This window comes from Pelophylax lessonae (assembly GCF_965119305.1).
Source record: "Pelophylax lessonae genome assembly, chromosome: 9".
Classification (NCBI taxonomy): Eukaryota; Metazoa; Chordata; class Amphibia; order Anura; family Ranidae; genus Pelophylax; species Pelophylax lessonae.
Genome location: NC_138776.1, coordinates 186,778,756 through 186,802,409, shown reverse-complemented (window position 1 = coordinate 186,802,409; position 23,654 = coordinate 186,778,756). Strand labels below are relative to the sequence as shown.

At 44.8% G+C, this 23,654-nt stretch overlaps 1 protein-coding gene across 1 annotated transcript in view; it reads right to left on the bottom strand.

Annotated features, from left to right (window-relative positions):
- RET (ret proto-oncogene) overlaps window positions 1–23,654 on the bottom strand; it is a 173,390-nt gene that overhangs the window by 33,621 nt on the left and 116,115 nt on the right. Inside the window, exons 8-10 of the mRNA XM_082267369.1 lie at window positions 6,123–6,248; window positions 3,296–3,406; window positions 938–1,054 (exon numbers count right to left, since the gene is read on the bottom strand). Coding sequence (XP_082123495.1) covers window positions 938–1,054; window positions 3,296–3,406; window positions 6,123–6,248 — 354 coding nt within the window. The remainder of the gene's footprint in view (window positions 1–937; window positions 1,055–3,295; window positions 3,407–6,122; window positions 6,249–23,654) is intronic.

The following is a 23,654-nucleotide window of genomic DNA, read 5'->3' as shown; positions in this document are numbered from 1 at the left end:
AGAAGGAGGGGGGGGGGTTCTGCACCTATTCTCCGAGAAAAAAGCACTGAATACAACCAATGATGGGTCATTGCTCTCTTCCACTGACCTCAGTCTGGCCCACCCAAAGCTTAAAGGACAGTAAACTGGCCAATAGTAGAGCACATGCTATAAAGACTTTTCAAGAAATTGGTGCCCATTAGTTAAACCACTGATGAAGTACTAAAAAAATCAACATCTACAATATTTAACAAATATCAGGGCTTTGGGTACATATACAAGACATAGAAACAAATTTATTGCTCAAAATCATAAGCTTATAATTGGCAGTAAATACAGTATATATACCAGGAGTCTCCAAACTTTGCAAACAAAAGGGCAAGTTTACTATCATTCAAACTGTAGGGTCGCCGAACTGTGCCCAGTGTGATTAAACAATGCATCATCTTTGGTATTAGGGGGAGGAATAGTGCCCCATTGTTGGTGTCAGTAGGAGGAATAACGCCCGATTAATAGTGTCAGTGGAAGGAAATATGTTAATTGTTGGTGTCAGCAGGAGGAGTAGTGCCCTATTGTTGGTGTCAGTGGCAGAAATGATGCCCCAATGTTGGTGTCAGTGGCAGGAATAATGCATCAAGGGTCAGATAAAGGCAAGCAAAGGGCCACTGTTTGGAGACCACTGGTATATAAAATGAAGTGTGCTATAAAGCTCAGATTTATACAGAACTAATTATAAGGGCATGGGGAAAATGTTGTGATACTGTAACCCAGCAGTTATTTACTGAATATCTGTCAGTAATAATAACACAGAGATTTGCCTTAATTCATAATTTAGATTGCACTGGTACAGCATTAGATACTGTCAGCATTTTATTTTGGGTAAACCGAGCCTTAATCAACTTAATATTTTTAGTTTTAAAAAAATGGAAATAAATTAAAAGATGGAGAAATGATTTACCCTCTATAATGTTGTTCTCGCAGACACACTTGGTAGGGAGAAAGCAATAACATGTGCCATGGCCTGCCTTTATTCCAGAAGGAATTCCTTTTTCATGACCACCAATGATTTCCAAATCTGATCAAAAAGAAAAACACAATATTAAACCAACAAAACCCGCAAGGATTTTCTAAAAAGTCCAGCTAATAATGACAACACCAGCAGCATAGTTTTGAAAAAGTTGCATAACCTGTCACCTTTAATCACTGACCTGACTATGCTGTCTGAAAGGGGTTCCAGGGTCACAAGATGGCCTGAACAAAACTACAATTTCATTTGTGGGGTTAAACAATTGCAATATGTAGATATTTCTAATATGTGTTACTCTCTATACCTGGATTTCAACGTAACCACTTAAGCCCCGGAAGATTTTACCCCCTTCCTGACCAGTGCCTATTTTGCGATTCGGCACTGTGTGACTTTAACGGACAATTGCGCGGTTGTGCGACGCTGTACCTAAACGAATTTGATGTCCTTTTTTTCCAACAAACAGAGCTTTCTTTTGGTGGCATTTGATCACCTGTGCAATTTTTTGATCATGCGCTATAAACAAAAAAAGAGCGTCAATTTTGCAAAAATAACAATATTTTTCACATTTTTTTTATATGAAATAACCCCCAAAAAAATGTAAAAATCTAAATTTTTTAACATTTTAGGCCAATTTGTTTTCTGCTACATATGTTTGGTAAAAAAAAATCGCAAAAAGCGTATTTTGATTGGTTTGCACAAAAGTTATTGCGTTTACTAACTAAGGGAAAGATTTTTGTCATTTTTGTTGTTTTTTTTTTTAACGAGTAATGGCGGCGATCTGCGATTTTTTTTGCGGGACTGCGACATTGCGGCGGACAGATCGGACCCTTGACTGACATTTTTTACACTTTTGGGGTTACCAGTGACATTACTACAGTAATCAGTGCTATACATATGCACTGTTACTGTAAAAATGACACTGGCAGGGAAGGGGTTAACTTTATTTGAGAGGGAGGGGTTAAGTGTGTCCCTAGGGGCGTGCTTCTAACTGTGATTGGATGTGGCTTGACGTGTAAGAACAGAGATCAACGGTCCTACATAGCAGAACCGTATGATCTCCATTCTTACACAGGGAAGAATGACAGACGGCTTTATTTACATTAGCCGCCTGCCTTTCTCCCGCTGTTACGGACGATCGCGAGTGCCGGGCATACGCGCGGGGGGGGGGGGTCCGTGAGCGAGTGGGAGCGCGCCTCCGGCGGCGTGCGATCGCTCCCAAAACCCTTACAGGCTAGCGACGTAGTCCTACGTCGCTTTGCCTGTGAGGGGCTGACCGCCGCAGTAAATAGTCGTGCGGCGGTCTGCAAGTGGTTAAAGTGGAGGTAAACCCATCGATTTAACAGTTTCAAAAAACAGTTATACCGAGATTGCTAACTGCCACATTGGATGTGCTCTCAACCAAACTGTCAAACCATCCAATGACTGGATTCGTAACTGATCACATGTGCAGCATCATGGCAGTTGAAGATCAAACAGAGGCCAAGATGGCAGCTTCCTTGGCTGAAACTGATAGGAGGGTTTACTTTCACTTTAGAACAATACAAACCCAGGCCAGAAGACTGTCTATGAGATTCAGAATTCAGCAATGGAAAACAAACTGATTATCTAAAGACCATGTCCAGCTCGGGCGTAAATTGAACAATTCGAACAAAACAGCAAACTGTTAGAATATACCTCCATCCAAAACGTTACTTTTAGGTTTGGATAGAATAAGAAAAGGTTAGATCCCTGTCAGAGTTTACTGCTATCCAGGGCCCTATTAGTATGATTTCCCCTTACTTCCTGTCAGAGAAACAACAGTTTCATCAGACAGGAAGTGAGGGAAAATCTGCAACAAGGACACAGCAATAAAAATCTGAGGGGGTCTTAGCCTTCTCCTACTCTACTAAAAACAAATCATTTTATTTCAATATATATACTTATTTAAAATGTATTATACACCTGGAGAGTCATAGACATTTCGATAACAACTCCAAAAGGGTCCTGTTATGACCTGGAACTTCTGAACGCAGCAAGCTATCTACGGCTCAACTTTGAATGTAGCCCAATAATCTCCTGCCTAAATTGGCCCTAGTATATGTACAGTATGTATGCATGTGAGATAGGGACTGTAGAGTGTAAACACCTTGAGGACAGGGACTGATGTGAACTCTGCATAAATTGTTGCCGCTATATAAATACCTGTATTAAATGAATAAAATATTTTATACAGTTCTTGGTTATTTTCAGTTTCAAACAAAAGCATATCATATAAAGGTATACTTGCTACAGTTCATTCAATAAACATACTTGTGCAGTCCTGAGGGCAGATGGATGAATCTTTGCTCTCCACAGAATCACAGTTGCCATCCGGGCATGTTGAGGTACTTGGGGTACAGGTAGAATAGTTTTTTCTGATACCTTGGAAAGTAAATGAGAATGTTGGAAAACTAGGGCAACACTATGGGACATTTCAATAAGGCATTTGCAAGACACTTCTGGCTGTGTGAATGTAGCTGGAAGCCATGAATTCATAAAAGCCCTACAATATTTTCCATTTTAAGCTGGTCATAGACGGATCCAAATTCAGACAGTTCAGCAGGGACCAGACGTTTTGGATCTGTGTGTGGTCACTCCTGTTCAACAAAAGTTGATCGCTACATCGATGTCTGTCGAAGAGACATGCTAAAAAACTTTTGTCAAACAGCAGCTAATGCCAATGAGCTGCAGCCAATTATCAGTGTATTCTGACAGCAGCAGTTGTCCCAGCAGAGCGATTCCCCCATCCACCTCACTTGTGTGAATGTGGGGAATTTTTTTTTTTTTTTTTTTTTTTATTTGATCGACCCCCTTGGTTGAACAAAAAAAAAAATTACTTGTCTATGGACAGCTTTAGTACCAAAATGTGTGTCAAATTCAAGTTATTCTTATTTGCAACACCTTAGACACAATAGGCTAGGTGGGACTTTAATTGAGACCCCAGCAGGTAGTGCCCGGCGTCTCCATCCCTATATCAAGAAAAACATGAGGATGAAGGATTATAAGAGGTGCATGAAAGTCAGCCAGCCCCCATTCTGATGTACTCACCCTCCAGTCTGTCACCAACCAAGTAGACCTGTCTCATGATACAAAGAACAGGGGTTTAGTTGACACACATTTGCAAACGCATGTGTAAGCTGCAGAGCCACTTCACGGCACCCTGTTTTATCTGCAGTCCTAACACTTTCTAATTTAGTGTCTCCACACTGGGAGCACATGGCTGCTAATGGATGGATGGGGGAACAGGTGGGAGGGAGACAGCCCAAACCTCCCCCAACCCACCCCCATCCATGACTGGTCTGTTGTCTCAAAACTCAAATAACTAAGTTGTAACGATGGTACAAACTGGAAAGGACCAGCTGAGCATTACACCTCCATCCCCTTGGTGGATGCAGTATAAAGACAGATTGGGATTACATATATGGGGCATGGCCTGTAAGGCACAATGCCTTTCAATCCCTAATTTCCTGTTTGGGACTTGGTTGGTGACAGACTTCCATGCACCTCTTATAATCCTTCAACCTCATTTTTTTATTTGCAACACCTTTACTGTATGGCGCTACAATTGCATCAAATGAATAAAGAAATACCACTATATAGGTAAAGGAAAGTGAAGGTAAAGAAGACCACTCTTGTGTTAGAGTAAATTGTGTCACATGTGTGATTGCCATGCCACATTTTTGAGACAATTCTGTGACAAACTTTGTGTTCCTCTGGAACTGATATTTGATACATTTCCATTACTCGCACAATGGCTCCAAGTTGATTTTCTGCCTATAAAACTCCGCTAGAGGAGGGATGCTTGTGACAGTTTTGTAAGAGTTGCGACACATTCATATACACCTTATCTGTCACCTGAATCTGTCAGTTCTGCCATTTGTTGCACTACTGTGTAATATGAGGTGTGTCTAAAAAGTTTGGTGAATGGTCCGATATCACAAGGGCAACATGGGCCAGGTGCGCGCGCGCGCATGCACATGGCTATCCAGAGACACGTCAAGAAGCGCCACCTAGCGTTGAGTACACGTGACCATCAGGGTAAAACTACTGTGGGCAGTCGAACATAGTCAGTGTGAGAGGTAGGGCACAGTGTAATGGAGCAAAGAGTGAACATCAAGTTCTGCTACGAATTGGGAAAAACAATGAAATGTTGGTGCAAGTGTACGGGATTTAAGCCGTGAACAGAACATGTGTTTTTATGACAAACGGTTTTGCGACGGTAAGGAAAGGACTGAGGATGAGCCAAGTTCGGGTCGGCTGCTGACAAGCAGAACTCCAGACATGATCGAGCGAGTGTGGCAAATGCTGGCACGAGATGGGTGAGTGACTCTATGTGTGATCGCCAAGGAATTGGGCATTAGCAAGGATACAATGCGCATCATTGAAAAGATTTGGGAAAACAGAAGTTCAGTTCCCGGTTTGTGCCGCACAAGCTGACAGACTAACAGAAAGCAAAATGGATAGAAACCTCTGGAGATTTCATTACCATGTGTGACCGGGATCCATCCTTTCTGTGAACCATCGTCACAGAGGAGGAGACCTGGTGCTACCAGTTCGATCCAGAATCCAAATGGCAAACAATGGAATGGCATTTTCTGTCTTCCCCACAACCCAAAAATTCCCCACCTAAAGAGCGCCATGAAAGGCGCACATTTTGCGAACGTGATGGCAATCCAAGAATGTGTGACAGCGGCTCTGAAATTGATTCCTAAAGAGGCCTTTGCTGACAGTTTCCAGAAGCTTTATGAACTTTGTTTTTATGAAGTGTGTTGTGAAGGATGGCGATAATTTTGAAGGCCAATAAAGGTAATTTGTTTGTATCTTTTTTTTTTTTTTTTTTTGTTTTCTAATACCATCCACCAAACTTTTTAGAAACACTTCGTAGACTTCTGAAAAGTATCTATGAATTCCAGGGTATATGAGATTTTCTAAGAATTTGTGTCCGTTATCTGGCTAAATTAAACCATATCGCATTCCTGACTAATCTGCTGTGGGTGTTTCTTTGTGCAGTTTGAAGGCGATTATCATATAGAGTTTATAAAACATTACAGACATTGTTATCTTTTGGGACAAGTGTGACCAAATAAATGTATTATACCTTCACCATGTCCCTGTCTCCATTGGCACCGTCCGGTGAGGGAGCCCAGTCCCCCACACATCTCACACTCGTCTTGATGCTTATTCCCTGAGCAGGAGCCAGGACAGTCCTCATCCATTTTCTTAGCTGGATAACACAAGCAAAGAAAGCAAAAATATATATTTTTTAATTCTGTGTCATATTGTGAACATAATTAGACATGTATTTTATTAGTATTTTATTGGTAGACAATTTAAAGCCCAACTCAAGAAATTAGACAAATTCTATCCTTGCAGTAGGGCATCCTCCCCTGTACTGCAAGCACTGAATGCCGTGAGGTCTATGGATGTAGTACGTACCTTACCCCTGCTCTGACCAGGTCCAGTGCTCTTCTTCTCGCTCTGTATTATCATGTACACTGCAGGGGCCTGCAACTTACGCATGTAATTGCAAATGCGTGCAACTAAACCCCTGTTTTTAACACATACTGTTAGACAGGTTAATTTGGTTGGTTGCAAGCTGGTTAGTAAGTTGTGACTGGAAACTCCTTGGCTTTTTTTACATGCGTTTGTCCTTCCAGTGCTCCTTGCTTTCAAGACCAGCTATAGGTGGGGGAAGTGACCATTTTTTGTATTGTTGTTATATTGGTCAGGCAACACACTAAAGCCCCGTACACACGCTATGAATTTCCGCCGACCGGTCGTCCGTCTTTTGTCCAGAGTGGTGCCCGTTGGTTGGAATGTGCTCTAGACTGCACACAAATTTTCCCGTACGACAGAATTCTACTTCAGAAGTGATGTCATGTGTTGGATTGCTTTCTATGTGTTCTTTCATCTCTGAGCATGCCTAGTCTTGCTCATAAGATTTTTCCCCGTCGAAATCTGTACTAATGAGACCAAAATCGGACGTGTGTTGACGGAGGAAAAAAATTTTAATGCCTGCACATCAGGATTTTGTCAGCCGAAAAGTCGGAGTCGGCTGTCGAAAGCACCATACTAACAATCCGAAAATCGGCAGATCGATCGTCGGACGAAATTTCCCTTCCGAATTTCTTATCGTGTGTACAGGGCTTTACACCTTTGCCCCCATGGTGCAATGTGCTGGGTGTTCAGTGTGATCCTGCATCTTTAGGGAGGGGTGCGCTCCCTCCAGTCACATGTCCTTCATCTATTTATCAGAATACATGTACTCTCACTGTGGAGACTCTTTAAAGGTACAGTTAGGGTCTGTAGATATCAGGGTGCCTTGCCGGGGCCTGCAGCTTACGCATGTATTTGCAAATATGTGCAACTAAACCCCAGTTTTTAAAGCATACTGTTAGGTTAATTCGGTTGGTCGCAGGCTGGTTTGTAAGTTGTGACTGGAAACTCCTTAGCTTTTTTGACATGCGTTTGCCCTTCCAGTGCTCCTTGCTGTCAACACCAGCTACAGGTGGGGGAAGTGACCATTTTTTGAACAATGCAGGGCTATTAATGTGGAGGATGCAGGAGTACAACTGCAGATGGGAGTGCCTGAGAGAGGAGGCTGCCTGGGACTGGTCACACTGCTGGAGGAGCCCTGCTTTCAGGACCTGGGTCTGAATCTGTGACCTCTGCTGTGTCTGGCAGTGCCTCTTCTTACTCTTCTTACTGAGCCACCTGGGATGTTGGGACAGCTCCCTGAACAATTCCTTAAATGATCTTGCCTTGAACCTTGTTTCTCTTGAACTTTAAACCCGTTGCTCCTCCCATGAACTTCCTTTTTTAGTCAAGCCGTTGCACTTCCTGTTGACCAGATTATTGTGCTCTCTCCTGCCATTATATCAGTCTTACAAAACTAAATAAATAGTGCAGCGCAACTGGTAACCAAACAATACAATCATGTGTAAGTGTCCACACAAAGTGAAAACTAGGAAAATTGGTATGAGAAAACAATGATAAAACTAAACAAATAACAATAGTGTCCAATAAATAGCAATACTAATTAGTGGGTCAGTGTCCAAAAATTTTTTTAAACAAGCATAGACTGCTTCAGAGTAACAGTTCATGTGCTCCTTTCATTATATGATGTGTAAAACTTCAATATACTGTATCTTTCACCTGTGTATAGAGAATACTTGTATACGAGAGTGCTCATAAAATCCACCACCAGTGATAAGATGGTTTTGGACCCCTGTGTTACCAGCAGGTCTAAACACGCAGTTCCCTGAAAGGGATGACACCAGGTGTAAGCTCTGCTCACTGTCTTCAGCCCCTCTTGTCACAGATGCATGATCTCAATCAGCAGTGTACACTGTAGCATATTTTCATAGTTGTCACTTTGTGTGGACACTTACACATGATTGTATTATTTGGTTACCAGTTGCGCTGCACTATTTATTTAGTTTTGTTGTACTGATAAGTGTGAGCAGCAATTGGGGCATTCAATTTATTTTATATATTTTTTTTTATTTTTCACTTTTGATGAATAACACTGTGGCTGAGGCAAGGCTGCGCCGATTCATTTAGTTATTTTGATTATTTCAGTCTTGTCTCTCCTGCTGCTATCCATATCTTCACTACCACTCGTTACTGACCTTTGGCCTGTTTACTGACTATGCTTCTGCTTATCCGCTTTTGCTGATGTCTGCACCTGGCTTGCTCACCTCCAAGTGGGTCAATCCTGTGGACCACAACCTGGTACTAACACGTAGCAAAACCCATCTCCACCATCTGGAGCTCTGGTGAACACCAATTATTACTTAGACTCCACACCTCAGGTGAGCCTGTGTCATCTGCCAGGGTGACCTGCTTCTATACATGTCCAGCTAGTTAATGAGAGCCTCTCTACTGCTATAGTTACTGGTCCCAAGCCTAACCCCTGACTGTTACATCTGGTTGAGCATGGAAAAAGGTAAGTTTCGACTCTTATTTCTGAAAGCAATAAAAAAAATAGTATACCTGCTCAACCTGGTTTCTAAATAGACTTTGCAGGGGGATGCTGGTGCACAGAAGGACATGCCTATGTTGTCCACATATCTAATGGTAAGCGAATATATCTTGCACACAGTGTTCCCTTCCAAAAATACTTTGTTGTAGATCAGGCAAATGCATTAAAAAAAAGGATGCAGTCCACTAATGTGTTTCAACTGGCTTGCAGCCTTAATTACAGCCAATAGCATTCCTAGACTAAACAAGCAGTTAACCCTTGCAGTGTGGGGGGGGGGAGGGGGTCATTTCTGGAGTTGGACTTTAAGTAGAAACAAATATATTTAGAAAAAAACCGACAAAGACCTGGAAAATAGTAGAGACAAAGTTTACTCTGCACCGTGGAAATTTAATTTCTATACTTGCTCCCTTTAAGGTAATTAAAAAGCCTTGTGATATTTGCCATGTGATGGAGATTGGGGAATGCATTGCTCTGAATTGAAAACATTGGAGACCATTCAAGTGGTTACAAGACTCTTCTTCCTCGGAACAATAGGGATTGCCATGTTTCATTTATTTACCGTAAGAGGGTATTTGGGCTTATGCTTGTTTGACAACGGCATCCTCTCTGAGAACCACCCTCCCTGTGTTTTCAGCAATAATTACAGCCAAATGTTTCACTATCGCAGACTCAGACATCCTATATCAGGTAAAGCTATGCTCACTATACAATTAAACCACCCGCCGTTAAAGTGGTATTAAACCCAAAACCAAAACTGTAATATACTTCCCTCTGTTTTCATCTGGTAATCTGGCCAGTAACACACCTCCTGTATTAGAGTGCCCCCATACTGGAGAACAGGGGGCACATTTGGATAGCAGCATTATCAGTTTGGGGGGAGGGGAGTGTTAGAATGGCTAGCAGATTTAAATACACTAACAAATTGAAGCTGAACTCCAGTATAAGCAGCTACAGCAAACAGTTTTCTTTTTAGGATAAAGGTTTTACCTAGTTTAATAAAAAACGATCATTGTGAGCACTCCTGTCAGTGACAAATGGTTTGTTTCCACCCTCTAACTGCTACATCTGTAGAACAACTTGTTTTGTTGCAAAACAACAGACTTACTGGTCAGATTACCAGGTGAAAAGAAAGAAAGCCTAAAAAAGTGTAGCACTACTCCCTTGGGAGCTGCTGGTTATGGGTTTCCCTGGGTTACCATTAGCAACAGCATGACAGTTCCGCATTTTAAAGTGGTTGTGGCTCAATCAAGAAACAGTCAGGGGTTTTGGTTTTTGTGTTTTTATTAAGAACTTGGATGGGATAAGGGAATGAGTGGGATACTCCAACTTGTATAACTATGCACAATTGGCTGAGACAACTGAATATTGCTGAGTGTGGCAAGGCCACTGCTTCACCTTGTCATTAGCAGTGAAGTAGTAGTAAGTGAACTGTCTGAGGTAAACTGTACTGTACTGCAGAAAAATCTTCAGTGTCCTTCCTGTCACCCCCTTTGTTCCTATTCTTCAGGGTTCTCTATATGGCACCCCCTTCCCTGTAACACTCCCTGTGTGAGCTAGCTCCTTGAACCCCTGACTTCACTGGAGTGGCCCTCCTACCTGGGCAGACCCTTTGGCAAATCTCCTGGTACTCACGGACACGGTTTTTCGCAAGATACTCTGCCAGCAGCTCCTCTGTCAGCACTCTGGATCCTCGGCAGCTCAGCTCCACACCTGGTTCACTAGGCCGACTGCCTGAACCACCTTCCGCACACCTGCAGGAGGAGAGACAGCCGTCCACCTCCTCCTGCCACCTGGCTTCCCGCCCAAAGATGCCCTGTCACATGTCCCCTCAGTATTTATGGTCAATCCCAGGATGCATTGCAGGAATGCCCTCCCACTGGGACTACCATGAAACCTGATGTGTCACTGGCTAGGTTTCCTCCACTGTCCAACAAGCTCCCTCATTGGATGCAGTGGGGACACTCCCTCAGACCCAGTGAATCACACCTGGAAACATGTGACAGGCAACCTAACAGATCAGGCTCCCCTGATAAGCAGCAGGAGCAGTAAATTCTTTACTTAGCACCTATCTAACTAGGGGGGTGCTACAAAAGAAAACAAAGAAAACAAATGCAACCACTAAATCTAAGAATTGATAATCTGCAATATAATAAATGTTTGCTTTTGGATTTATTACCACTTTAAGCATAAAACTGCAGGGGAGGTATGTTGTGAAAGAGAGGTGCCAAATAAATCCTCCACTATATACGACAGTGTTTCTCAAACTTTTCAACACACAGGAACCCTTGAAAAAAATGTTCTGGTCTCAGGGAACCGCTGCTAAAAATTACTATTTCTACAACTCATGATACATTAGTCTGCTCAGGGGAGGACTGGGCCAGGGGGCAGGGGGGCAATTTCCCCCTTGGCTGCTCTGAAAAAGGCCGTAAAAAGGCTGCACTGCTTCTGCCACAGACATGCCTAAAGGATTCCTGGTGAAGAGAAGTAAAAAATCCCTGCCTACTGAGTGTGGGTTGAAGACAAGGACAAAGCGCAGGCCTCTCCCTCAGCATGGATGGTGTAAACTTTGTCTGAGCAGTGGCCGGTTCCATGCCCCACTGGAGACTCTTCTGCCCAGGCCAGCCCCAACCGAGCTGTCCCAGCTCCCCCCACCCCCCTGCTGGCCAGTTTGGGAACCCGGATTCAGCTGGTAAGTAGAGAGAATCTGGAGCAGGGCTTCAGCTTGGAATGGGTGTCAGGAGGAGGTTTGGGAGAGTGGGAGGGGGGCCCAGTCCCTGCACCATGGGCCTCTTGTTTGTACTTGCCCCCTGGGCCAAAAGTTGCCAGTCTGCCCCTGAGTCTGATGGTCAGTAGGAAGAATGTTCCTTACACTTGTGGTCATTGGGAAGAATTACGCCATTACAGATAGCTAAAAAGATCAAAAGGTGTCTGTGGGAACTTATCTAAGAGACAGAATTTGCTTATTGTTTGAGGAACCCCTAGCAGCCTCTGGAGGAAGGAACCCTGGTTAAGAAACCCTGATATAGGATATAGTCTCTGATACAGGCTGTACATATAACCCCACCCATTGCATTGCATACTAAACTGCCAAACTATCCTGGTATACATAAAAACAATTTAATGTACTGTTCACCCAGAGCAGTATACCTAAAATGGCATATCAATAAACATATACAGTACCACCAAAAGCACCTGCACTAAAGTACACCTCAATGCACAAACGTTAATGATAATTACCAAAAATGCCAGAAATAAGATACCTGCCCTATTTTTGTCAATGTAACACACCACAAATAGCATGCACCCAAAGCATTCTTCTCTTTGCGCTGTGGTGTGATGCATTGTACAAAATAGTGCAGATGTATAGTGTTGAGCGAACACGGACTGTATTATTCGTGTTCGTACCGAATAATTGGATTTTTTGTACCCGAACACGGACACGGACACTTTACTGTATGTTCGGGTAAAAATCCGTGTTCGGTCGTTTTATTTCCGGGTTTTGCATGCTTTGGCGCTCTTTTCATGGCGGGCTTTCAACAGCCAATCAACAATCGTTTAACTGGTGTGCCTTAAGCCATCCCAGCCATGCCTGCAAATGTCTCAGTAGCTGTGATTGGCCGTCTGAAGCATGTGACCAAGTCTTTATAAGTTCGAGGCAGCCGCAGCGGCGTCATTATGCTGCTTAGATTCAGGGACAGAGCACACATCAACGTGCTGGCTGCTGATTAGGGAAAGATAGGCAGGAAAAAACCATTTGTGTCCGGATAGAATTGAGGGACAGGTCGGAGTGTTTAGGCAGGGCGAGTTGTAGGCATTTTAGGGATAGAGTCTGCTGAATTATATAGGGTCAGTGTCTTCTACAAACTACAATCGATATTGCTGTGTGGGGGGTGGGGTCTGCACTCAATCCTGATCTACGATCTCTTCTCAATCCTGTTAGGGACAGAGTCTGCTGAATTTTAGGGAAACTGTGTTCTACAAACTACAATCGATATTGCTGTGTGGTGTGGGATTGGAGATAGGCAGGTGTCAGTGATCCACATCCATTTTTCTGTGTGTGAGCTGCAGTGAACACAATCTTTTTGGGCTGCAGTGAACACAATCTTTTTGGGCTGCAGTGAACACAATCTTTTTGGGCTGCAGTGAACACAATCTTTTTGGGCTGCAGTGAACACAATCTTTTTGGGGTGCAGTGAACAAAATCTTTTTGGGGTGCAGTGAACACAATCCTTTTTGGTGTGCAGTGAACACAATCTTTGTGGGGTGCAGTGAACAAAATCCTTTGTGGGGTGCAGTGAACACAATCTTTTTGGGGTGCAGTGAACAAAATCCTTTTTGGGGTGCAGTGAACAACATCCTTTTTGGGGTGCAGTGAACACAATCTTTTTGGGGTGCAGTGAACAAAATCCTTTGTGGGGTGCAGTGAACACAATCTTTTTGGGGTGCAGTGAACACAATCTTTTTGGGGTGGAGTGAACAACATCCTTTTTGGGGTGCAGTGAACAAAATCCTTTTTGGGGTGCAGTGAACAAAATCATTTTTGGGGTGCAGTGAACACAATCTTTTTGGGGTGCAGTGAACACAATCTTTGTGGGGTGCAGTGAACACAATCTTTTTGGGGTGGAGTGAACAACATCCTTTTTGGGGTGCAGTGAACAACATCCTTTTTGGGGTGCAGTGAACACAATCTTTTTGGGGTGCAGTGAACACAATCTTTGTGGGGTACAGTGAACAGAATCTTTGTGGGGTGCAGTGAACACAATCTTTGGGGGGTACAGTGAACACAATCTTTGTGAGGTGCAGTGAACACAATCTTTGTGGGGTGCAGTGAACACAATCATTGTGGGGTGCAGTGAACTCAATCTTTGTGGGGTACAGTGAACACAATCTCATACTGAAGGTTTGAGGGTGCTGCCTGTTCCATACTCCCCCTACTCCTCATCTAGCCTTTTAGGGGTACAAACAATAGTAATTGGGGCCTAGTGTGGTTGTGTACGTGTGATATACATACACTTTTTTGGGATCATATTTTCTATTCCGCTATTTAATCAAAAACCTTTGGGGATCAGTTAAATTGGGGGATAGTCTGTGTTGGTACGTGTGAGAGAGATCCACCTTTCCAAGTTGTTGGGGTTCATCTCATACTTCTGAAGGTTTGAGGGTGCTGCCTGTTCCATACTCCCCCTACTCCTAGCCTTTTAGGGGTACAAACAATAGTAATTGGGGCCTAGTGTGGTTGTGTACGTGTGATATACATACACTTTTTTGGGATCATATTTTCTATTCCGCTATTTAATCAAAAACCTTTGGGGATCAGTTAAATTGGGGGATAGTCTGTGTTGGTACGTGTGAGAGAGATCCACCTTTCCAAGTTGTTGGGGTTCATCTCATACTTCTGAAGGTTTGAGGGTGCTGCCTGTTCCATACTCCCCCTACTCCTAGCCTTTTAGGGGTACAAACAATAGTAATTGGGGCCTAGTGTGGTTGTGTACGTGTGATATACATACACTTTTTTGGGATCATATTTTCTATTCCGCTATTTAATCAAAAACCTTTGGGGATCAGTTAAATTGGGGGATAGTCTGTGTTGGTACGTGTGAGAGAGATCCACCTTTCCAAGTTGTTGAGGTTCATCTCATACTTCTGAAGGTTTGAGGGTGCTGCCTGTTCCATACTCCCCCTACTCCTAGCCTTTTAGGGGTACAAACAATAGTAATTGGGGCCTAGTGTGGTTGTGTACGTGTGATATACATACACTTTTTTGGGATCATATTTTCTATTCCGCTATTTAATCAAAAACCTTTGGGGATCAGTTAAATTGGGGGATAGTCTGTGTTGGTACGTGTGAGAGAGATCCACCTTTCCAAGTTGTTGGGGTTCATCTCATACTTCTGAAGGTTTGAGGGTGCTGCCTGTTCCATACTCCCCCTACTCCTAGCCTTTTAGGGGTACAAACAATAGTAATTGGGGCCTAGTGTGGTTGTGTACGTGTGATATACATACACTTTTTTGGGATCATATTTTCTATTCCGCTATTTAATCAAAAACCTTTGGGGATCAGTTAAATTGGGGGATAGTCTGTGTTGGTACGTGTGAGAGAGATCCACCTTTCCAAGTTGTTGAGGTTCATCTCATACTTCTGAAGGTTTGAGGGTGCTGCCTGTTCCATACTCCCCCTACTCCTAGCCTTTTAGGGGTACAAACAATAGTAATTGGGGCCTAGTGTGGTTGTGTACGTGTGATATACATACACTTTTTTGGGATCATATTTTCTATTCCGCTATTTAATCAAAAACCTTTGGGGATCAGTTAAATTGGGGGATAGTCTGTGTTGGTACGTGTGAGAGAGATCCACCTTTCCAAGTTGTTGGGGTTCATCTCATACTTCTGAAGGTTTGAGGGTGCTGCCTGTTCCATACTCCCCCTACTCCTAGCCTTTTAGGGGTACAAACAATAGTAATTGGGGCCTAGTGTGGTTGTGTACGTGTGATATACATACACTTTTTTGGGATCATATTTTCTATTCCGCTATTTAATCAAAAACCTTTGGGGATCAGTTAAATTGGGGGATAGTCTGTGTTGGTACGTGTGAGAGAGATCCACCTTTCCAAGTTGTTGGGGTTCATCTCATACTTCTGAAGGTTTGAGGGTGCTGCCTGTTCCATACTCCCCCTACTCCTAGCCTTTTAGGGGTACAAACAATAGTAATTGGGGCCTAGTGTGGTTGTGTACGTGTGATATACATACACTTTTTTGGGATCATATTTTCTATTCCGCTATTTAATCAAAAACCTTTGGGGATCAGTTAAATTGGGGGATAGTCTGTGTTGGTACGTGTGAGAGAGATCCACCTTTCCAAGTTGTTGGGGTTCATCTCATACTTCTGAAGGTTTGAGGGTGCTGCCTGTTCCATACTCCCCCTACTCCTAGCCTTTTAGGGGTACAAACAATAGTAATTGGGGCCTAGTGTGGTTGTGTACGTGTGATATACATACACTTTTTTGGGATCATATTTTCTATTCCGCTATTTAATCAAAAACCTTTGGGGATCAGTTAAATTGGGGGATAGTCTGTGTTGGTACGTGTGAGAGAGATCCACCTTTCCAAGTTGTTGGGGTTCATCTCATACTTCTGAAGGTTTGAGGGTGCTGCCTGTTCCATACTCCCCCTACTCCTAGCCTTTTAGGGGTACAAACAATAGTAATTGGGGCCTAGTGTGGTTGTGTACGTGTGATATACATACACTTTTTTGGGATCATATTTTCTATTCCGCTATTTAATCAAAAACCTTTGGGGATCAGTTAAATTGGGGGATAGTCTGTGTTGGTACGTGTGAGAGAGATCCACCTTTCCAAGTTGTTGGGGTTCATCTCATACTTCTGAAGGTTTGAGGGTGCTGCCTGTTCCATACCCCCCCTACTCCTAGCCTTTTAGGGGTACAAACAATAGTAATTGGGGCCTAGTGTGGTTGTGTACGTGTGATATACATACACTTTTTTGGGATCATATTTTCTATTCCGCTATTTAATCAAAAACCTTTGGGGATCAGTTAAATTGGGGGATAGTCTGTGTTGGTACGTGTGAGAGAGATCCACCTTTCCAAGTTGTTGGGGTTCATCTCATACTTCTGAAGGTTTGAGGGTGCTGCCTGTTCCATACTCCCCCTACTCCTAGCCTTTTAGGGGTACAAACAATAGTAATTGGGGCCTAGTGTGGTTGTGTACGTGTGATATACATACACTTTTTTGGGATCATATTTTCTATTCCGCTATTTAATCAAAAACCTTTGGGGATCAGTTAAATTGGGGGATAGTCTGTGTTGGTACGTGTGAGAGAGATCCACCTTTCCAAGTTGTTGGGGTTCATCTCATACTTCTGAAGGTTTGAGGGTGCTGCCTGTTCCATACTCCCCCTACTCCTAGCCTTTTAGGGGTACAAACAATAGTAATTGGGGCCTAGTGTGGTTGTGTACGTGTGATATACATACACTTTTTTGGGATCATATTTTCTATTCCGCTATTTAATCAAAAACCTTTGGGGATCAGTTAAATTGGGGGATAGTCTGTGTTGGTACGTGTGAGAGAGATCCACCTTTCCAAGTTGTTGGGGTTCATCTCATACTTCTGAAGGTTTGAGGGTGCTGCCTGTTCCATACCCCCCCTACTCCTCATCTAGCCTTTTAGGGGTACAAACAATAGTAATTGGGGCCTAGTGTGGTTGTGTACGTGCGAGATACATACACTTTTTTTGATCATATTTCCTATTCCGCTATTCAATAAAAACCTTTGAGGATCAATTGAATTGCGGGATAGTCTGTGTCGGTACGTGTGAGAGAGATCCACCTTTCCAAGTTGTTGGGGTTCATCTCATACTTCTGAAGGTTTGAGGGTGCTGCCTGTTCCATACCCCCCCTACTCCTAGCCTTTTAGGGGTACAAACAATAGTAATTGGGGCCTAGTGTGGTTGTGTACGTGTGATATACATACACTTTTTTGGGATCATATTTTCTATTCCGCTATTTAATCAAAAACCTTTGGGGATCAGTTAAATTGGGGGATAGTCTGTGTTGGTACGTGTGAGAGAGATCCACCTTTCCAAGTTGTTGAGGTTCATCTCATACTTCTGAAGGTTTGAGGGTGCTGCCTGTTCCATACTCCCCCTACTCCTAGCCTTTTAGGGGTACAAACAATAGTAATTGGGGCCTAGTGTGGTTGTGTACGTGTGATATACATACACTTTTTTGGGATCATATTTTCTATTCCGCTATTTAATCAAAAACCTTTGGGGATCAGTTAAATTGGGGGATAGTCTGTGTTGGTACGTGTGAGAGAGATCCACCTTTTCAAGTTGTTGGGGTTCATCTCATACTTCTGAAGGTTTGAGGGTGCTGCCTGTTCCATACCCCCCCTACTCCTAGCCTTTTAGGGGTACAAACAATAGTAATTGGGGCCTAGTGTGGTTGTGTACGTGTGATATACATACACTTTTTTGGGATCATATTTTCTATTCCGCTATTTAATCAAAAACCTTTGGGGATCAGTTAAATTGGGGGATAGTCTGTGTTGGTACGTGTGAGAGAGATCCACCTTTCCAAGTTGTTGGGGTTCATCTCATACTTCTGAAGGTTTGAGGGTGCTGCCTGTTCCATACCCCCCCTACTCCTCATCTAGCCTTTTAGGGGTACAAACAATAGTAATTGGGGCCTAGTGTGGTTGTGTACGTGCGAGATACATACACTTTTTTTGATCATATTTCCTATTCCGCTATTCAATAAAAACCTTTGAGGATCAATTGAATTGCGGGATAGTCTGTGTCGGTACGTGTGAGAGAGATCCACCTTTCCAAGTTGTTGGGGTTCATCTCATACTTCTGAAGGTTTGAGGGTGCTGCCTGTTCCATACCCCCCCTACTCCTAGCCTTTTAGGGGTACAAACAATAGTAATTGGGGCCTAGTGTGGTTGTGTACGTGTGATATACATACACTTTTTTGGGATCATATTTTCTATTCCGCTATTTAATCAAAAACCTTTGGGGATCAGTTAAATTGGGGGATAGTCTTTGTTGGTACGTGTGAGAGAGATCCACCTTTCCAAGTTGTTGAGGTTCATCTCATACTTCTGAAGGTTTGAGGGTGCTGCCTGTTCCATACTCCCCCTACTCCTAGCCTTTTAGGGGTACAAACAATAGTAATTGGGGCCTAGTGTGGTTGTGTACGTGTGATATACATACACTTTTTTGGGATCATATTTTCTATTCCGCTATTTAATCAAAAACCTTTGGGGATCAGTTAAATTGGGGGATAGTCTGTGTTGGTACGTGTGAGAGAGATCCACCTTTCCAAGTTGTTGGGGTTCATCTCATACTTCTGAAGGTTTGAGGGTGCTGCCTGTTCCATACCCCCCCTACTCCTCATCTAGCCTTTTAGGGGTACAAACAATAGTAATTGGGGCCTAGTGTGGTTGTGTACGTGCGAGATACATACACTTTTTTTGACCATATTTCCTATTCCGCTATTCAATAAAAACCTTTGAGGATCAATTGAATTGCGGGATAGTCTGTGTCGGTACGTGTGAGAGAGATCCACCTTTCCAAGTTGTTGGGGTTCATCTCATACTTCTGAAGGTTTGAGGGTGCTGCCTGTTCCATACCCCCCCTACTCCTCATCTAGCCTTTTAGGGGTACAAACAATAGTAATTGGGGCCTAGTGTGGTTGTGTACGTGCGAGATACATACACTTTTTTTGATCATATTTCCTATTCCGCTATTCAATAAAAACCTTTGAGGATCAATTGAATTGCGGGATAGTCTGTGTCGGTACGTGTGAGAGAGATCCACCTTTCCAAGTTGTTGGGGTTCATCTCATACTTCTGAAGGTTTGAGGGTGCTGCCTGTTCCATACCCCCCCTACTCCTCATCTAGCCTTTTAGGGGTACAAACAATAGTAATTGGGGCCTAGTGTGGTTGTGTACGTGCGAGATACATACACTTTTTTTGATCATATTTCCTATTCCGCTATTCAATAAAAACCTTTGAGGATCAATTGAATTGCGGGATAGTCTGTGTCGGTACGTGTGAGAGAGATCCACCTTTCCAAGTTGTTGGGGTTCATCTCATACTTCTGAAGGTTTGAGGGTGCTGCCTGTTCCATACCCCCCCTACTCCTCATCTAGCCTTTTAGGGGTACAAACAATAGTAATTGGGGCCTAGTGTGGTTGTGTACGTGCGAGATACATACACTTTTTTTGATCATATTTCCTATTCCGCTATTCAATAAAAACCTTTGAGGATCAATTGAATTGCGGGATAGTCTGTGTCGGTACGTGTGAGAGAGATCCACCTTTCCAAGTTGTTGGGGTTCATCTCATACTTCTGAAGGTTTGAGGGTGCTGCCTGTTCCATACCCCCCCTACTCCTCATCTAGCCTTTTAGGGGTACAAACAATAGTAATTGGGGCCTAGTGTGGTTGTGTACGTGCGAGATACATACACTTTTTTTGATCATATTTCCTATTCCGCTATTCAATAAAAACCTTTGAGGATCAATTGAATTGCGGGATAGTCTGTGTCGGTACGTGTGAGAGAGATCCACCTTTCCAAGTTGTTGGGGTTCATCTCATACTTCTGAAGGTTTGAGGGTGCTGCCTGTTCCATACCCCCCCTACTCCTCATCTAGCCTTTTAGGGGTACAAACAATAGTAATTGGGGCCTAGTGTGGTTGTGTACGTGCGAGATACATACACTTTTTTTGATCATATTTCCTATTCCGCTATTCAATAAAAACCTTTGAGGATCAATTGAATTGCGGGATAGTCTGTGTCGGTACGTGTGAGAGAGATCCACCTTTCCAAGTTGTTGGGGTTCATCTCATACTTCTGAAGGTTTGAGGGTGCTGCCTGTTCCATACCCCCCCTACTCCTCATCTAGCCTTTTAGGGGTACAAACAATAGTAATTGGGGCCTAGTGTGGTTGTGTACGTGTGATATACATACACTTTTTTTGGATCATATTTTCTATTCCGCTATTCAATAAAAACCTTTCTAGGGCAAGATCTTAAATTACAGAAATATGAGGAGACCGTCAAATAAGGGCCGTGGCCTGGGTCGTGGTGCTGCTGGTAGAGCTCCTGTTGCAAGGAGAGGACATGGTCGATCTGTGCCAGCTACACGCACAAGTGAAACACCTTCCTCAAGTGTGAGTAGGCGACAGAACCTGCATCAGTATTTGGTAGGGCATCAAACGCCCCTAGAAGTGATGAGGCCAGAACAAGTTGAGGCGATAGTAGATTGGTTTGCTGCTGACAGTGCCTCCAGTTCCTTCACATTGTCTCCCACCCAGTCTACTGCAGAAAGGTCAGAGTTGGCACCTGCAGCCAATGTCCAACCGTCTTTCACCTCACCCCCTTGCAAATCAGGCCAGCAGTCTGAGCCCCAAGCCATACAGCAGTCTCTTATTCTTTTTGAGGACTCTGTCAGCAGGGTTTCCCAGGGCCATCCACCTAGCCCTGCCCCAGAAGTGGAAGAGATTGAGTGCAGCGATGCCCAACCACTTATTTCTCAAGATGAGTACATGCAAGGATCATCGCAGCACGTCTCCGATGATGACGAAACGCAGGTGCCAACTGCTGCGGCGTTCAGCATTGTGGAGACCGACAAGGAGGGCAGGGGTGAAGACTGGGTGGAAGATGATGTGGAGGACGATGAGGTCCTCGACCCCACATGGAATGAACGTCATGCAGGTGAACTGAGTAGTTTGGAGGAAGAGGCGGTGGTCGCACAGAGCCACCAGCACAGCAGAAGAGGGAGCAGGGTGCAGAAGCGGAGCGGCCGTGCCCTAGACACTACGCCCGCTACTGCCCAACGCAGCAAGGGAACGAGCGCACCAAAGTCAGCTCAAAGGAGTTCTCTAGCGTGGAAGTTCTTTAGAAAATGTGCTGATGACAGGACACGAGTGGTTTGCACCCTGTGCAATCAGAGCTTGAAGCGAGGCATGAACCTTCTCAACCTGAGCACAACCTGCATGATCAGGCATCTAAGTGCAAAGCACGAGCTGCAGTGGAGTACACACCTTCAAAACCAAGAAACGTCTCTGGCTCATCCTGCTTCCTCTTCTGCTGCAGTCTCGGCCGCTCCAGCCACATCTGTAGTGATACCGGCACCTGCCACCCCGCAAACAGACGATCTGTCAGCAACACCACCACCTGGGTCACCAACAACCATCTCCACAATGTCCCGTGGAAGCGTTCAGCTTTCCATCTCCCAAACACTTGAGAGGAAGAGGAAGTACCCCCCTACCCACCCGCGATCCCTGGCCCTGAATGCCAGCATTTCAAAATTATTGGCCTTTGAAATGCTGTCATTCCGTCTGGTGGAGACGCACAGTTTTAAAAACCTTATGTCGGTGGCTGTCCCACAGTACGTCGTGCCCAGCCGCCACTACTTTTCCAGGCAAGCCATCCCTTCCCTGCACAACCAAGTGGGGGAAAAAATCAGGTGTGCACTGCGCAACGCCATCTGTGCCAAGGTCCACCTAACTACGGATACGTGGACCAGTAAGCACGGTCAGGGGCGTTATATCTCCCTAACGGCACACTGGGTAAATGCAGTGGCGGATGGGCCTGAGGCGGATAGCAATTTGGCGCATGTCCTTCCACCACCGAGGATTGCAGGGCGCTTCAGTTTGCCTCCTGTTCCTAACTCCTCCTACTCCGCTTCCTCATCCTCTACCGCCTCCTCATCCGGACAGCGTAACACCTTCACCACCAACTTCAGCACGGCCAGGGGTAAACGACAGCAGGCAGTTTTACAACTTGCCTGTTTGGGGGACAAACCACACACCGCGCAGGAGTTGTGGAGGAGCATGGAACAGCAGACAAATGAGTGGTTGCTGCCAGCGAGCCTCAAGCCCGGCCTGGTGGTGTGCGATAACGGGCGAAATCTCATAGCAGCTCTGGGCCTAGCCGGTTTGACGCACATCCCTTGCCTGGCGCATGTGCTGAATTTGGTGGTGCAGAGGTTCCTTAAAAACTACCCCGATATGTCAGAGCTGCTGCAGAAAGTGCGGGCCGTTTGTGCGCACTTTCGGCGTTCTCACCCTGCTGCTGCTCGCCTGGCAGCGCTGCAGCGTAACTTCGGCCTTCCCGCTCACCGCCTCATATGTGACGTGCCCACAAGGTGGAACTCCACCTTGCACATGCTGGAAAGACTGTGCGAGCAGCAGCAGGCCATAGTGGAGTTTCAGCTGCAGCACGCACGCGTGAGTCGCTCTGCGGAACAGCACCACTTCACCACCAATAACTGGGCCTCCATGCGAGACCTGTGTGCCTTGTTGCGCTGTTTTGAGTACTCCACCAACATGGCCAGTGGCAATGACGCCGTTCTCAGCTTAACTATCCCACTTCTATGCCTCCTTGAAAAAACAATTCGGGCGATGATGGAAGAGGATGTGGCACAGGATGAGGAGGAGGAGGAGGATGAAGAGGTAACATTTCCAAGGCTTTCAGGGCAGTCATTCGCAAGGGGCTCCGAGGGTGGGTTCCTGCACACGCAAACGCCAGGGACGCAATTGTCCAGCAGGGGCACAGTTCTGGAGGATGAGGAGGATGAGGAGGAGGAGGAGCTGGAGGAGGAGATGGAACCATGTTCACAGCAGGGTGGCACCCAGGCCAGCTCATGGCCATCACTGGTGCGTGGCTGGGGGGATACAGAGGACACGGACCATACACCTCCCACAGAGGACAGCCTTTCGTTGCCTCTGGGCAGCCTGGCACACATGAGCGATTACATGCTGCAGTGTCTCCACAACGACCGCCGAGTTGCCCACATTCTAACTTGTGCTGATTACTGGGTGGCCACGCTGCTGGATCCCCGTTACAAGGACAACGTACCGTCCTTAATTCACTCACTGGAGCGCGATCGCAAGATGCGCGAGTACAAGCGCACGCTGGTAGACGCCATGCTGCTGGCATTCCCATCTGACAGCGGGGCCACAGTGGAAGCACAAGGCAGAGGAGGAGGAGGAGGAGGTCGCCAACGCAACCAGGGCACCGCCAGCACCTCAGAAGGCAGGGTTAGCATGGCCGAAATGTGGAAAAGCTTTGTCAGCACGCCACAACAAACAGCAGCACCAGCAGCTCAGATGGAACGTCTTA